This window comes from Priapulus caudatus, unplaced genomic scaffold (assembly GCF_000485595.1).
Source record: "Priapulus caudatus unplaced genomic scaffold, Priapulus_caudatus-5.0.1 Scaffold675, whole genome shotgun sequence".
In the NCBI taxonomy this organism is placed as follows: Eukaryota; Metazoa; Priapulida; class Priapulimorpha; order Priapulimorphida; family Priapulidae; genus Priapulus; species Priapulus caudatus.
In genome coordinates this window covers 149,568-166,357 of record NW_014577736.1, presented here as the reverse complement: position 1 = coordinate 166,357, position 16,790 = coordinate 149,568, and the positions used below count along the sequence as shown (strand labels likewise).

Below are 16,790 nucleotides of genomic sequence, written 5' to 3'. Positions count from 1 at the left end.
CCGCGTTGCACGTGCGGTGTGTACCGATGGTGGATATCTGCGTGTAGGGATGTCACCCGCGTTACGTGCGTGTAATCTCCGTGTACCCGCAGTGCTACGAGGCCTGTGACCTGCCACGTACGTGTACGTTCGGTCGTAACGTGCATGTATCGTGCGGTACCGTGCGTGTACCCGCTGTCGTACGTGCGTGTAGCGTGCGGTGTACCTGCGAGGCTATGTACGTGCGTGTACCGGTGGTACCGTGCGGGTATCTTCCGTCTGTACCCGCGTGTACGTGCGTGTATCTGACGTTATGCGTGTATCTGCGTGTATGTTGCGTGTACCGATGTGTACGCGTGCTGTGTACCGTGCGTGTACCGTGCTCGTTGTACGTGGTGTACCTGGACGTGTATGCTGCGTGTACCCTGCGGTGTACAGTGCCGTGTTATCTCTGGTGTACCCGCGGTGTACGTGCGTGTATCTCCGTGTTACGTCGTACGCTGCGTGTACGTGCGTGTATCTAGCGTGTACCCGCGTGTACGTGCGTGCTACCGCGTGTTACGTGCGGTTGTACGCCGCCGCTGCTACGCTGCGCTGCAACGCTGCTGTGTACCCGCGGTACCGTGCGTGTATCTCGTGTACCCGCGTAGTACGTGCTTGTGCTATCTGCGTGTACGTGTACGGTTGCGTGTAACCTGCGTGCCGGGCCCACACAGTCGTACGTGCCGCTGCTACTCCCTCTGTGCGTGCCTGCCTGTCAGCAGCCATTGTTACAAAAATTGCCTATAGCTTAGCCTCGTTTTCTGTGCGATTGCATCCCAGGTTCATGAAGAATAATTAAGAAGGCGTCTGTATCACTGCCGTAAGTGCGCCCTGCGGCAAAAGTGGCACGAGAAATGTGACAGCCGCACAGCAACATGAATGATAATGAAATCCTGCGTGTGAAATACGCGACGACCGCTGAATGAAATCGCTGAGAAATTCTGTCAAAACAAGGCGTGAGCGTCGCTGGGTGGAAACGCAGCGTATTGTCGCGCCTTTGCGATCAACAACATGACCTCTTTTCTGCCCTAGAAATTAGTTGACAAACACCCTCAAGAAGACCTCTGTAAATTTCTAAGAGTGTACACCCACATTAACCAAAAGTCACGATATGGGGGTGGTTTCAAGGATAGAGAACATGGGCCCAATTTGAAAACCTAGTCATTTTCTGCTAAATGTGCGACGGTAGCCCTTTAAAATCGACAGGGGACTATAACGTGAGGGTGTTCTTTGTTCATTCAACCGATTAAACATGATCGGTGAGTTAACAGGAAGTGGTCGAAAAAAATGCATTTGAAGAACTACCCTACTCGGCCCTCGGTTATTCGGCCGTTTTTCGGGCCGTTGTCTGCACCATTGCGACGCGGCGAGCATTTCCCATCACCTTCCTCTGCTAAGGGCCCATAGTGCGCCATCTAATCGGCAGAAAAAACGTCTTTTACTTGGGACCCATGTTCTCATATCTTGAGCCCAATTAACCAAAAGTACGGATTATGGGGGTGGGTGTAAACGCTACTCTGAGCATTTAAAAGTGGGCTTACTATTTTTAAAGTGGGGCGGAAGCGCCGGGGAAATGCAGCGAATGGCGATCTTAAACAGCTGTGTGATTGAAAGAGGTAAACATAGCTAGCCAGCGCTGCATTACTGTCGGCTAGGTTGACGTTATGCGCCGGTCGCGTGCCGCCTTGCCACGCGAACGCGGGCCCAAGGATTAACGAGAACATGCGCCGTCCCAATAAAACCAATGCTGCCTAAACCGTAACCTAACCCTAATTACTAACCCTAACTTTAACCCTACCCTAATCCTAACCCTAACCAGTAACCCTATTATATTGCATGTAAATACATTGGTTTTATTGCCGCGACCCGATAGTTCTCTATCCTTTGACCGCAACTGCGCCGCCAAGATCTCCGCTCTCAAAGCGGGCCTTATAGGATCAACACCTCTTATTGGCGATACTTCTCTTTTGCGGGTATCCGTCTCTTCTGGTTAGACTAGTGTCTCTGTATATTTCTATAAATAATATTGAAATATATTATAGTAATATTAATAACATATATGATATTTCCATAACAAACGTGCCCTGTCAGTAAATAAATCTGTTACCGGATACGCAATACCGCCACCTGGCGTTAGCTGCGTTCTCATGCGGAAACTGACAAACTGTAGGTGATAAGGTGATGTCATGTGTTTGTGTATGTCTATGCTCTGGCGCGGCACTTCTACTCTCATACTTGAGCTGAACTGAGCAGATTTAATAAGAATGTCAGGAACCGTGCTAGAAAACCTGAGTAATCGAAAACTAGGCGTTCTGACAGTGTCACTGCTTCTGGCACAAATGGTTTTCTTTTTGATTGGAGGGCTGATTGGTAAGTAAAACCGAAGATACAGAAATAGTAGCCATATAGTACTACTACTAGTACTTAGTAGTACCAGGAGTAAGATAATATAGGATCCTATATAATATATAATCCTATCCTATCTAATATATATCCTATATAATATAAGATCCTATATATTATCTTACTCCTGGTAGTACTAGTAGTAGTACTAGTAGTACTATATAGAGTATAGTAATAAGTATAGCCCGCGTACAGTTCAACAGTACAGTACGCGGGCTAGAGCTACAGAAATAGTTGCATAGCCATAAGTCATTCCGTCTTCGATATAATCCTTTGGCTTTGGTCTTTGAAGACGAATAGTAATACTTATAACTAGTAGTAGTAGTAGTATAAGGTAATGTGGTTAACTCATAATATAACTGTCCCGATAATTATTGCATCGTGAAAACTATACGGATTCAGAGCACTTAAACTTAAAGGCTCACAATACGCATCCAAACGCTAATTTCTCCAGTACTAGACTAGCAAATACTTCGTGGCATGCATAATCACACTACCTTATGACAAAATAAACTCTAGTTCCTCCCATTTCACTGCGCGTTGTCTTATAAAAGGTATTTGAAAATACGCTGTGGCTATATGCCCGGCAGCCGGGCACGGTCTTCGTTTTCCTAAATGCCCGGCAGTTCCTAACCCTAACTCTAACCCTAACCCTAACAAAAACCCTAACTCTAACCCTAACCCGAACCCTAACCCTAAACCTAATCCTAACTCTAACCCTAACCCTTGTTTACTTGAGATAACACTAAAAATTAAAAACTGCCGGGCATTTAGGAAATCGAAGACCGTGCCCGGCAGCCGTCAGATATATGCCGGCTGCCGGGTATATAGCCACTCTGTTGAAAATACCTCCAATGTATACCCCCAAGGGGAAACTAGGGGGGTCCGGGGGCGTGTTTTTTTACCGTACCACTAATTAATGGGTAAAATCGCCACCACACTATAGACGGTATTTGGGGTTCTTGTATATATAAGATAGCCGAGTCGGTGTACAGTTAGTGTTGGGTTCAGTACAGGTTAACTGTTTGTACTTGTGTATGGTCTGCAGTGCATGCGTGGTACGGTAAAATTACACGCGTCGGTGGTCCTGGTCGAATGGGAATTCTTGACGATGGATTCCCGCGCTGTCAAACTTTTATTGTGGTGGAATTTAATCGGGGCGGAGGTAATTCAAACGGGGCGCAACGATTGAAACAGGGGGGAGTTTTCCCAAACGGGGCGCGGGCATCGTAGGGAGAACCCTGGTCACCACTTCGAGGCTATATTGTTTGGCAAACAGTCGGCGTTTGCGCCAGAATGCCAGTTTGCTCACCTCTTTCTTGTGGGTTTTAAGCAAACGCGCAGTGAAATGGGAGCAACTAGAGTTTATTTTGTCATAAAGTAGTGTGATTATGCATGCCACGAAGTATTTGCTAGTCTAGTACTGGAGAAATTAGCGTTTAGATGCGCATTGTGAGCCTTTAAATCAATCTGATATGCGTGATATGACAGAGTATTTAGGTAAGAAGTCATCCACTAATAATGTATTGTATGTCTAAATCATAGACTTTAGACTTAGTGATAGTTCTATACCCAAATTGGCGGTATAATTAAATGCAGCATATTTATTTTTAGCTGGCTGATATTTAGACTGATGTAACATTTAAATGTTGTCCAGTGAATGAATAAGTATAAACATAAGACCAAGAAAGAAGGTAGGCCTACGTGCTACATGTTCTTCGCAGATAATGCACATGATATTCTTTTCCTGTATTAAAGCAATGAAGAACATTTGCACTTTACCGAAAGTTGGCCATGTGTCGTGACCAAAACCACAAAACATTGTTTGCAACAATTGTCTTAGAGCTCAAACATGTTTGGTACTCACAACAAGGGGATTAGCATTAAACCCTATGAGTAGTTACCTTTCTAACTGCAAACAGTATATTTGCATCAACGATTTCTGCTCACATCCACTCGATATGATATGCGGTGTTCTCCATATGTGTGCGTGTGCGTGCACGTGCGTGCGTGCGTGCGTGCGTGCATGTGTGTGTGTGTATAGTATATATAGTAGGGGTGCAAATCCACTTTAGGCACCTTGGGTATCAAGAAGTGATGCACAGATTTCTGTGTATCATCAACTGATGCACAGACTTTCCGTATATCAAGGAATGATGCAAAAACCCTAACGCTAACCCTAACCCTAACCCTAACCCTAACACACTTCGTGATACCTAAGCCTAAGGTTATACTTCATGACTTAGGGTTAGGGTTAGGGTTAGGGTTTTTGCATCATTCCTTGATATACGGAAAGTCTGTGCATCAGTTGATGATACACAGAAATCTGTGCATCACTTCGTGATACCTAAGGTGCCTAAAGTGGATTTGCGCCTATTGTAGGTACATCATAAACATTTTGACAGCGTGATGTTTGTGATGCTATAATTGTGCATTTCTAGTTGGTTATTTGTTATGAAATGGCCACTGTTGCTACCTATTATGCTTATACAAATTGACCAATTATACTGAGTCACTGACCACATAGTCAAATGCTTGCACACAATAGTATAATATTGGTTAGGTATAACAGGGTAGGAGTGAATTCTGGAACATTCCTCCACATGCAACGCCCCAATGAGGCCAGCATGAAGAGAGAGAGAGAGAGAGAGGAGGGGGGGGGAGGAAGGAGAAACCAATGATCGATCAATAACTGCGTATACAGCTGTAGTTATAATCAGCGTTGTTAGCATGAGCAGGCTATATAATCGTAGGGGCTCCCTCAACAATAAATATGTGGCAGTTTAGAGTGGTTAGCTAGGATTGTGCCAATATGTATACATACGCCCAGGAGCAAAATTCCGATGCATATGTTTAGTCGTAGCACGATACATTGGGTAAAGTGATTTTCTGTGGTATCAGAAGCTTTCTGTAGAACCAGAAGCTACATATCAAATGTGGTAGACATGGAATTTCAGTATTTTATTAGGAGTATATCAACATTAATATTTTATTAGTGACATCATGGATGCAGCGTCACAATTTTATTGAATTATTAGTTAAATTTTGTAGCATTATAATAGCTAGTCCTACATATATGTCAGTATTGGCAGTATTAATGCCTCTAGCCTGTTGTGACATGCTGGCAAGTAGTGCAAGTAATCGCCTTTGTGTAAGTGGCTTGTTGCGCACACCAAAGCCAGCTCGCCTACAAAGGGCTGCAGATTAGCTGAATCAGGTTCGTGAATGTCTCGGAACTATTGAATTTCCTCAATCACTAACGTGCCATTGTGTTATAGGCTGATACTAATCTCCAAACACGTTTTGTGTGGCTAAGTTGATTGGAAAACGTGCTTGTATCCTAGCTGATAAAAATTCTCCTGTGGTGCGCTAAACAAGTTGGTTCCGATGAAATTATATCCTGGGAATTTTTGTGACCTTCCTTTTGTGTTCTCCATTTATCAAATCAATTGCATCTACAGCACAGAGAAATGCTGCACACCAAAGCAAAAATAAGGTAAAAGAATAAATGACACATTGATGGTGCTATTTCAAAGTGTTTCCAATCCCTATAACTACTCCACTATAGTGCCGAATACTTTCACTAGTGCCGAATACACTGTTTTGCTGCAGCCAAGGCAAATTCCCTCCAGTAACTTGGTCTGTGGTTTGTACTGCCAGCCAGGCTTACTGGACGTCTCACAATTATAGTGCCTCAATCAATAATCGTGTCTGGAAAGTTTAGCAGCTCTGCCATGTCATGATAAACAGGAAAATGCACAATATATAACTCTTCAGGCTGTCTGGATTTATGTTTCAACTGCCTGCACGTGTGCAAATCAATGTGTACACTCCCCCTTTTTGTTGTAGCTCTTCTGTCTAGCAAAACATTCACTCAGTACTAGTTGTCTCAATATACGTATCGCATTTACTCATCATATACATACTGAGATAATCTCTGATATGCCATGTAGGCGATTGTTGTAGCTTTTATCCTCTGTAAAACCGTTTAGATTGGCAAGCATCATGCGAGTAAAATAGCTATACATGACCTCATATATTATCAGGAGTGTATAATATAATCTATTTTAGTATACGGTAATATAGTCTATATTATGCACTCTTGATGTTATGAATTCTCTCAATCTCGAACGCTTGGTTTTCGCCGTAGTATGGCAGGGTCGATACCCTAGAGTGTTGTAAATGGTGAAAAACCTTCGTATGTGATGAGAGACTGTAGTGAGAGGTACTATAAGAAGTGCATTTCATTGGTGGGCCCATCGCACATATAGACTTGTTATATCCTCGTGGTAATTGGATTATCATGAACCGGGTTAGTGAAGCACGAAGGGTCGTTGTCGTATAATGGCGTATAATATGTACCCGAGGTAACTATTTGATATGGTTAGGGTTAGGGTGTTAGGGCTAGGGTTAGGGAGTAGGCGTAGGCGACATACTCGCCGACACCTCGGGTACTAAATATACGGCAACGACCCCTTCAGCGTTAGTGAATGTCTTGCCAGCACATGCACACGGTACAGCCACGCAGACGGAACACTGGAGGCAGTGTGGCGGAAGCTGAGGCACTCACAGATGCTCAGCATCCTTCTCGCTTCCTGCCGCTGTGAGGTGGGCCGCCCTACAGAAACGTTCCCGACCATCGTGGCTCATGCTAGATACAATGCGGCAGCTTGTTGTAACGACTCGCACATGATGTTCACATTAGTGGTGGCATCCTCTAACTAACTACATACGTACGGGCGGCGCGCGGGAATACTATCCTTTGCCAAGGCACCGCTCTGCTATATTTACAGGTGCAGCAGGCCGCGCATCTTGGCTCGGAGCTGTCGCCCATGATCAGTCAGTGCGTGCGGCAGATTGTCCGAGCTCAGACACTTGATCACAAGAGAATAGTTAACAGTGTTATAGCCGCGTCTGCTGTTGTGTATCTCGCGCGGCGCGCGCAACACACGCACGATCGTCTGCGAATTGAGCGCGTAAAAATTTTACAGCGTGATTATATACTGCGCGGAAAAATGTTCAGCCTGTATTGTCTATCAGCGTAGACTCAGCTGCCGTTGGTTTCTTGTGGGAACTGATGAAGACCCATCAGCTTTCTAACACTACATACTTGCTACATTCTGTGTAGATTACCTTGACAGATCCCTGCATCACTGCCAAGCAGGATTGAATAAAAACAAATGTGTTTTTATTCAGTCCTGATATAAGGAAGTCAAATTGTTATGCTGTCCACTGTCATGCCAGTCTATATAAATTTGTGAGATTACTGTAATGTCAATGACTATCATTGTGAATGTAAAAAGTGTAGTTGCATAATAGGGGGCAAGCTAAATGTGTATTATTTCAAGGGAAATTAATCATGGTCTCAGCTTTTTAGGGTGTAGGAATATTGGTCATCGAGTACGGCAGTACATCTATGCAGTGAAAGTTTGACTGCGATGATTAAGCGGACGAATGCTGTACTGTGTATATGTATATATATATATATGCGTGCATAGCCTGGGGTTAGGTTCAGAATAGCTGCAGTTCACTGGGAGCCGCTGTGTCTGGAACAGTTCAACAGCTCGCACCAGCATCATAAACATGCAATTACATGCTGTAAACCTGACAGGTCCCTATGAAAAGAACACTGCTCACTTTCCAAGCGAGTGCGAAATGCCAGACAAGTTATGTGGGAAGAGAGTCGGGTCACCAGGGAAACTGGCACTGTGTTGTTTGATTCGTTCTAGTTGATATCAGATTGGTAATGACATATCAGACCTTACCAGGATAGTATTTTATTATAATTATTTTATTTTTTTATATTATCTTCTGCAGCATCTGTAAACATGTGCGTGGTGCTTTCTCCCCAACAAACGATTGTCACGTACTTCTAATAAGTTTTTTGTTGAAAGACTATAATACCATTAAATGTTTTACTCAGTTAGATGTATTTGATCCATTAGAAGCTTTTGATGGTTATGAGAATTGGTCAAATGTACACATGAAAGAGTGCTCTAATATGATGTAAGTACATCGTTAGCTCTGTAGTCACACACACATATTTCTAGCGATACCAATTAAATCAATTGTTGTTTTTGGTTTTGCAGCTCCAGCCCCAAACAATGTGCAGGTTCTGCTGGCGACAAAGTGTGTAGATGAAGGTTCCAGTGCATTAACGCAGCAGAGAAAATGGTTTTACCCACGCGGAGAGGTACGTGTTACATTGTCTCTGCGGCTATATTTATTAAGCACTACTCTTGTTTAGCACTCTATAAATTTTAGCTGTAGCTTATACCGTTGACTTATATCTCTGTTAAATGTGTTAATGCACGTATGTTTTATGCTACTCAATTACTCATTTTAACATAAATAAATGTCAATGTCAATCATATTTTGGTTCGTGTGCAGGGAAACTGTAATCGTGTGTCTACGCTGGATGACCCGTACATCATAGACAACCACATCACCGCGGACCATATTGTCTTCTCACTGCAGTTTCCCAATCCCATGGAGGGTGCGTATATATGTAGCTTGTTAAATTTCCCACTATTCTCTTTCATTCAAGTGTGATTGTGGATGCGATTCACTGCGGTAGTTTGTAATAGAACTTCGTAGTCTCATATATATGCTTTGGATTTGACCATAATTGTGATGGTGTATCATGGTTCTGATTTCACTATAGTTGTAATCTTGTATCTGCAAATAACATTAAGAATGTTTTTCAACAGGGACTAGAGAGCCAGACATGGTGCGTTGGTTTCAGTACATGGTGGGAGTGATGATGCTGGACATTGCCTACCAGAAGCACAACCCAAGTACGTATGGCTACCTCGGTGCCTTCTGAGTGTTCTCTGTAGCATCATCGTCATCACCATCGTCGTCATCGTTGTCGTCGGCGCCGGCGGCAGCGGGAGCAGCAGTAGTAGCAGCAATAGCGGCAGTGGCAGTAGCAGCAGCAGTGGTAGTAGCAGTAGCAGTAGCAGCAGCATGTTTTCGCTCACATAAGTAACTTGTTATTTGTGTGTTGATGACTCAGCATGGACATTTTCTGTTGGCAGTGATAGAGAAACCGCTCTTAGGGCTGGATCTGCGTCTGGGGTACCGCGACATCGGTGACAAACCAGGTGACTGGAAGGAGCTGGCACATGCGTCGGAGACTCGTACAATGGACTGCAGCCTGGATGAACAGTTTGTGAGTCTTTACATGTTGAATGTGGAGTTGTTGTTGTCTAGCAAGCAGCTACTAGCATAGACTATAATACTAGATACCTTAGTGCTGACGTTACCATTGATATGATACTATACTTAGCCCTGTACAGAAACACAGTATGTATATACATTTAGGCCTTTTTCACCCGACCTTTGCCAATCATTCACAGATTTTCTCGGGTTACCTGAGTACTTGAGCATGGCTTGCTATGAAAATCTGACCATGTATGACAAATTTAAAGAGGGGAAAGATGTGTTGCGAATAACAATATCTTATTTATTCTCAAAAACAAGTGACTTTGCATGACATTTCTAAATGGTACATGAAGATGACTGAGTGAGACTTTGTGACAAGGTCTATTCGCTTTGTATCACTTTCCCTCAGCCAACAGCTGTAATACCTGGATGAGTCCAGTCTTATAACTAAATAAGTTATTATTGAGGTACGTCTCAATGAGGAGGCACCAGTTGTTACAATGAAGTCACCGGATGTTTGGTATTTGATTACAGAAGGAAGATGGCTACAACTACAACTGTTCGATGTTGCCACTGTACGAGTACGGCGCTGTGCATCACAACTTCTACCTCATCAACATTCGTCTGCCGATCACCGGTGTGACCGACAACAAAAACTATGGCATCGGCACACTAAAAGACATCTGGGTCATCGTAAGTTTGTAGGAGCGTGATGGTGTTTGTAACCAAATTGCAATCTGATGCAGCTCTGTGGCTCTACAAAGCTGTGTGTGTACCTGTCGTGTCTATTATAATGGTTGCCTTGCTGCATGATGGTGTGTACGGTACTTTTGTGATTGTCTGTATTTACCTGTACGCGACAATTGAGACTTTGAATACTCCTTTATAGGAATAGTAAATGTATAATATAAGATCAGTGACAAATGAAGTGTGATGATTGGTGTAATATTATATTAGTGTGTACTGTTAGTAAGTACAGATATCGGTAGCAGATATAATAATGAAAAAATGACTAGTAATCATAGCCTGTACCTTCTTGTCCAAATGACATTTCTTGCTCAACTGTAATAACAAAACATAGACATGTCAAAACTATAGTATTTTGTAAAATGCTGCGGCACCTTCTCTGATTCTTTATCATTGACTATGGCAGGTCATCCACCAAAATGGTGGTTTTACAAAGGTTTGGTATAGCACGAAGACAGTGGTGACACCTATACTCATTGGCATCATCATTTGGTTCTGGAGGAGGGTCAAGCAGTTGCCACGCCCACCAGTCCTCCTGGAGAAGTAAGTGCTGTTTCACTTTGCAGGTATAGTAATTGCATTGAAGCAAGTCACAGTTAAATTTCAAAGAACATGTGAACAAATACTAACATATTTATTGATAAAAAAGGGCCCTATTAAATATTGGTTATATAGCATGATTGTGGATGAATTTATTTCTATTCCAGAATGTTACTTGGTTTGGGCGTAGTGTTGGTGATTAATAACAGTAAGTAGGATTTAACATTTATAGTTATACGTTTATAGCCAATTAGCAATAACTAAACACTTACATGGTATTAACGTAAGCCATCTAATGTTATAGAATCACATGCTGGTTAAGAATTGTAAATAAAGCATTTTTGTTATATGTTAAATGAGTTAGGTTATACGTTAGGTTTGATGACCTATAGACTAATCAGTTTGGTGAATCAACTTTTGTTGCACTGACAACCTATATCATTCTTGTATATAATTGATATTCTTGTATATCATTCTTGTATATAATTGATATTCTTGTATATCATTCTTGTGTATAATTTCAGTCCCTATCGAGTGGCTGACATTATGGATGGAGCTGCCATTCATGCTGTTGCTAAGCGACATCAAGCAGGGCGTGTTCTTCAGTTTGCTGCTCTGCTTCTGGATCATATTTGCTGGCGAACATTTAATGGTAATGGCTTTTCTCATCTGGCGGGTGTGTTCCTTCTCACACGTATTAATATGTTCACGAGTCGCAGCCCAAAATTTGCTCATACAGCACAATGAAATGAAGTAGATTGTTTTAACTAAAAAATTTTTCTCAGGATGACGTGGAGCGGAACAGACTTGTTGCTTACTGGAAGCATCTCGCTGCCGTGATGTTCGGCTGCCTGTGCATGTTCATCTTCGACATGTGTGAAAGGTACGCTCACAAACCACGGTTGCCAGGAAAGATACTTAATTTACCGATCCGATAATATTATGCGAATGGTATGCAATGCAAATTTCCAGCTAGAGAGTTTGTAGTGATTATGAGTGAGTGTTAGTTGGTGAGAATCTGTACGTGAAGGAAATATTTTCTTCTTCAGGGGTGTACAACTTCGTAATCCATTCTACAGCATCTGGGCAACTGATCTTGGCACAAATCTTGCGTATTCCTTCATAATTATAGCAGGCATATGTGCCTGCCTCTACTTCATTCTGCTCTGTTGGATGGTCTTTAAGGTACCCACACATTCGCTTGACTGAATTATATGATATATCATGTGGCATACAGGAATATAAGGCAGCAAAACAACATGTGCATTGAAGTTCTGAGTCATCCATCAGTATCCTATGGTTAATGCCGTTAATTGATCCACTTTTTTTCCATTTTGTATTGTTTATTAAACATTCATTATTGAAATTTTATAATAATGTGAATGTGTGATGTATGTACTTTAATCATAATGAGATCAGAGCCATAACTGTGGTAAATGTCGGTGTACTTGCTGAACTAGTAAATTGCCAAAAGTAATTGTTGTGATAATTTTTCAGGTGTTCAGGAACATAACGTTCAAGCGAGGCTCTCTTCCCAGCATGCCTAGCAAGAGACGGGCGTATTACGAGGTTAGGTCAAATCCGTTCGTGTACAAATATACAAACAATACATACATATATGTACGTGGCGAGTGTTGAACTTATTGCATCTACTGGCGTTGTTGTACAAGTGCTGCCATCTATCGTTTACATTTTCAGGGAATCATCTACCGGTTCAAGTTCCTGATGTTGATCACATTGCTCTGCGCCGCTCTCACGGTGATCTTTTTCATCGTCAGCCAAGTTGCTGAAGGTCACTGGAAGTGGGGAGAAGACCTGTCGGAGGAGAGGAGCAAGCTGGAGTACACGAGCGCTTTCTACGTGGGAGCCTACGGCATGTGGAATGTTTACGTGTTCGCGCTCCTCTGTCTGTACGCGCCGTCACACAAATATGGCGCTCCAGCCCTAATCGGTGAGTAATACCATGATGTCGGCGTAACAGATTTCTAAATAACGATCGTAAAGCGAACAACCGGGCAATGAACCCCGAATGGGAATGGTTTTTAATAATCACCGTCATTCTTGCTAACGTTCATGTTTGGATTACTTTCTGATCTGTTTCAAGTTCATGTTCAAGTTCATGTTTAGAATACTCTCTGATCTCCTTTTCTAGTGGATGGAGATGGAGAAGGGGAGGAGATCGCCACCAATGAAGAGATCGAGTTTAGTCGTCTGCCATCCGAGGTATCTCAGCTGACAGCATTCGTTAAGAAAACTGCAGCGGACTAATTACCGATTTACGGACAAGAATTTAACTGCAGCACAGTGCTGACGTGGCCAAGTGAGGTCTTAATCTGCTTCCAGTGAGTTTTCTGTGAAAAAAATGTTGAAAGTGCCACAGTGCACATGGATCAGGATTAGTATTAGAGCAGGAACAACAGCTTGTCGACGTATACTGAAGTGGATGTGCAGTTAATGTGTAGTCAGTTGTTGTGCAAGTCCTCGTCAGCATCTCAATGATAGGAATATCAGAAGTGAGGCCCCGATAATGTATTGCATTCAGCAAGAGATGTCTTTTATTGATCATTTCTTTGTGTATTTGTGGCAGCTCTGAAGCGTAATCAGCAGCATATAAGTGGTAATTATGTCTGATGAAAAAATCTCCACACGTTTTGAATGTATTTCTTTTCTCGTACTTTTAGCCTACCTCTCTGCATTTGTTTGAGTCGATACATCTCCATATGCAAAACTGTGCAGACTGTATTACATTCCTCGTAGCAGTATTTATTGTTTATCAACTATTTATCGAATTGTAATAGGTTTCCTAAAGCTTAGGTAGGATATTTTTGATTGTTCGAACAGGAGCAATCTCACTGTGCTATACATACAACTGTTATATGTGAGCATTCAAAACTAACTTGGATTTCAGTAGTTTTGCATCTTATACTATCAAATGCTGAGGGTGGTCATGGTTGACTATAAAATCTCTATAAAGGATAAATCGTAGATGTGACAGCTATATTTATTAAGTCTGAAACACTTGAAGAATGTGTTGCAAGACAGAATGCCAATAGTAGATGCCAAAATACCTGTGCCTATATAGTTTATGCAGCAACTCAAGGAGCAATAATACTATGGCAGTTGAATGAATAAGATTTATACTCTATTGCATGATTAGTGCTGAAGAAAATATGTAAATGTATGAATTAGATAGCAATACTAATGTTTGCCAGAATAACATTTAATGTTTAATTAATGACAGCTATATATATTTTGCTAATATCCTTGTGTAAAGTAAGTGGTTCCGTCAAGAATATGTGTAGGCGAGTCATTTCTGCTATTCATATGCAAATGCATGCAATTGTTTAAGTCTATTCTATCGTTTACTGTCCTATGTTAAGAGTGGTGTAAATCCCATTGCAGGACAAAGTGTAGTCAGTTTAAATCATGTACTATGAAACTTGTCTTAATAATTATGCTTCATCGTCCGTTGATTGATTGATTGATTACTGTGAGGAGGAAGCCATGGGCACACCTGTATCGGACATTGTTTATCACACATGCTTTATCAACCATCTATATGTAAATTAATTGCATGTTCGTGTATATTGTAACATGTGCAAAAAGCTAGTGCGTATGTCACCACCATTAGGGAACTGTCTGACTCATTGTACAAGGCAATAAGGCAGCTATTGCTTTTCTTACTATATTATAAACATAGTCAGCTATTTGTAGAACCTGTAATGTTGGTCTTGTCTCGTTTCTGTCCGCATATTTCCACATGACATACCAAAGTCCAAAGCTTCAATTAATATTTAAATAACTTTTAATATAAGAACTGCTGATACCATATAATTTTCTTACAAAACGTTTGCTGAAAAATAAGATCTGAACTACACATACGTACTAACTCCATCTACTTTTAAATTTTGTTGACGCTATTATAAAACTGCTAGATGTTACAGGAATCGACTAGTGGCTTGACACACGCACACACGCACGCACGCACACACAACAGCAATGGAAAACGTAATTTACAGACTTTAAATAATGGAATAACGATACATACATGATGAAATTCAAAATGAACGCCTCGTTAAACAGACCACAACAATAGGACATGCCCCGTGCAGGTCTCCCCATGTTGTGTTCTCCTCCATCTGGCCATTTCTACCTTTAGCAAAACCCAATGTGTCGTTGCCGAGCATTGGTTTTCACAAACGCGGTAGGCATGCCTAAACACACCAGCATTTGCTGGTGCAGATGACATATTAAGGATGAAATTTCGACCACGAGAAGAAGAGGAGAAAGGGATGGACCTCGGCTTGGGGTAGCTTGCACGACAAACACATTGCACATCGAGATAAACCCATAAATATGTGTGATGCATTTTAAGTCTCTCAGTTTACCTTAGTAACATCCATCCACTCATTTACATAGCAACAATGCAATCTTTTTTACGGATCGACTGAACCATAACAATATTCACGAATCAATAATATAATACACAATGAACTATGAGACGATATTTACATACGCGCGCGCGTACACGCACACACACACATAGCCACACAGGTTCCCTGCAGTAGCTTTGTACAGGAGCGGTGCAGAAGGGGCCACTTTCTGCTCCAGAGTTCTGCTGACTCGCTATTAATGGATTATATATATATATATATTAATATATTATAAGCAAATATTTACTACAGCGAAGCAGAGCGAGCACCCCCCACTCCTCATCACTGTTGCACAGATTTGTCCCATACTACCACCACGGTCTGGTGATCAAAGGATAAACTGCTAAACTTACTACCTACAAACTGTCAAGCCAACTCGACAGCTTTGCCAGCTGACTCGAGTCGGCTGCAGCCTTGATGCACGCGGTGCAAGGTAGAAAAGAAATATAATGAATGATGGTTCGAGAACCAGGGTGACGGGGGGATGGGGACTGGCTACCATTTCCGTGGCAAATGTTATTTACAAAGCTTTGTTTCGCTTAGCTTGCAGGACTGCCTCTCGCCTCGTTAGCGTGTTTCCACCAGACGCTACGAGTACAAGTGACCTGATCGACTATGAACGCACAACATCAAACTGCCAATAATACAGTATATATATTCTAAATACCACTCTGCTCAGCAGTGGTCCAGGTACGCAGCAACAACCATCAAAAATACATTAGCGAATGGACACACTATTAACAACGCGATGAAATTCAGGCCTATTGTTTCATACGTACTGGTCCGTAAGGGCGGTTAGGGTTGCCTCGCACGACGGCCCCTATGCTTGTGTGTGAATCTCTCCGATAGAAATACTTACAGTCACTCTATACAGATTTAAACTTGCGGATGACATCATAAAACGATTAATGCATATTTACAACGAATATTGGGGGGGACTCGACGCCACCCACCCCCCGCCCAAAATCATGTGTAGGTTAGTCAGTGAATGGGGGGACAAAGTGGATGTTCTTCCCTAGCTAAAATTTCTTCCTTCCTACTGATTGTAAAACGATGTGAATGGCTGTGTAGCACACAGGGGTGAGTGACGGAGCAAGTGCCTGCAGGTGACCATCAGCCGTTGAAGTCAGGATCACTGTCACTGTCTGCGTCGGGCTCCACACCACTGCCCGTCTCATCCTCACTCTCTATCCTCCGCCGTTTGTGCTTGTGCTTATGCTTCTTCTTGTGCTTCTTATGCTTCTTGTGTTTCTTGTGCACCTCCTGCAAACAGGTCGAAGAAAACACCTCTAGAGAACAGTCAGCAGTCTATTAAGGACGCCTTTGGGTTCTCCCTAGAGTGACCCTTATACACAGTAGTAATGGGAATTGGCTGGAATTTCATAATAGACCTTCGGTTGCACCCAACCATCAATAATGCATCATAATCGGACAATCTGTTAATCACCATAATGTATATATAACCTTGTTTTATCTGAC

General features: G+C 42.2%; 2 protein-coding genes across 2 annotated transcripts in view; one reads left to right on the top strand and one right to left on the bottom strand.

Moving 5' to 3' along the window:
* The first annotated feature begins 2,191 nt into the window (after positions 1 to 2,191).
* Positions 2,192 to 14,601, top strand: LOC106812691 (protein wntless homolog). Its single transcript, XM_014816628.1, has 14 exons — positions 2,192 to 2,391; positions 8,514 to 8,617; positions 8,815 to 8,920; positions 9,135 to 9,221; positions 9,465 to 9,598; positions 10,126 to 10,284; positions 10,745 to 10,881; positions 11,046 to 11,086; positions 11,403 to 11,530; positions 11,664 to 11,761; positions 11,928 to 12,063; positions 12,376 to 12,447; positions 12,577 to 12,829; positions 13,031 to 14,601. The coding sequence occupies exons 1-14, from the start codon at positions 2,286 to 2,288 to the stop codon at positions 13,144 to 13,146; spliced, it is 1,677 nt and encodes a 558-aa protein (XP_014672114.1). The 5' UTR covers positions 2,192 to 2,285; the 3' UTR covers positions 13,147 to 14,601.
* Positions 14,602 to 14,665: 64 nt separating this feature from the next.
* Positions 14,666 to 16,790, bottom strand: part of LOC106812690 (nipped-B-like protein A) — an 85,810-nt gene continuing 83,685 nt past the window's right edge. The window contains exon 58 of the mRNA XM_014816627.1: positions 14,666 to 16,574. Within this exon, the coding sequence (XP_014672113.1) occupies positions 16,425 to 16,574 (150 nt within the window). The 3' untranslated portion in view covers positions 14,666 to 16,424. The remainder of the gene's footprint in view (positions 16,575 to 16,790) is intronic.

Coding starts and splice junctions, on each gene's coding strand:
- LOC106812691 (XM_014816628.1), top strand. CDS start 2,286: ATGTCAGGAACCGTGCTAGAAAACCTGAGTAATCGAAAACTAGGCGTT. Junction 10,882..11,045: donor CCACCAGTCCTCCTGGAGAA/GTAAGTGCTGTT, acceptor TTTCTATTCCAG/AATGTTACTTGGTTTGGGCG. Junction 11,087..11,402: donor AGTGTTGGTGATTAATAACA/GTAAGTAGGATT, acceptor GTATAATTTCAG/TCCCTATCGAGTGGCTGACA.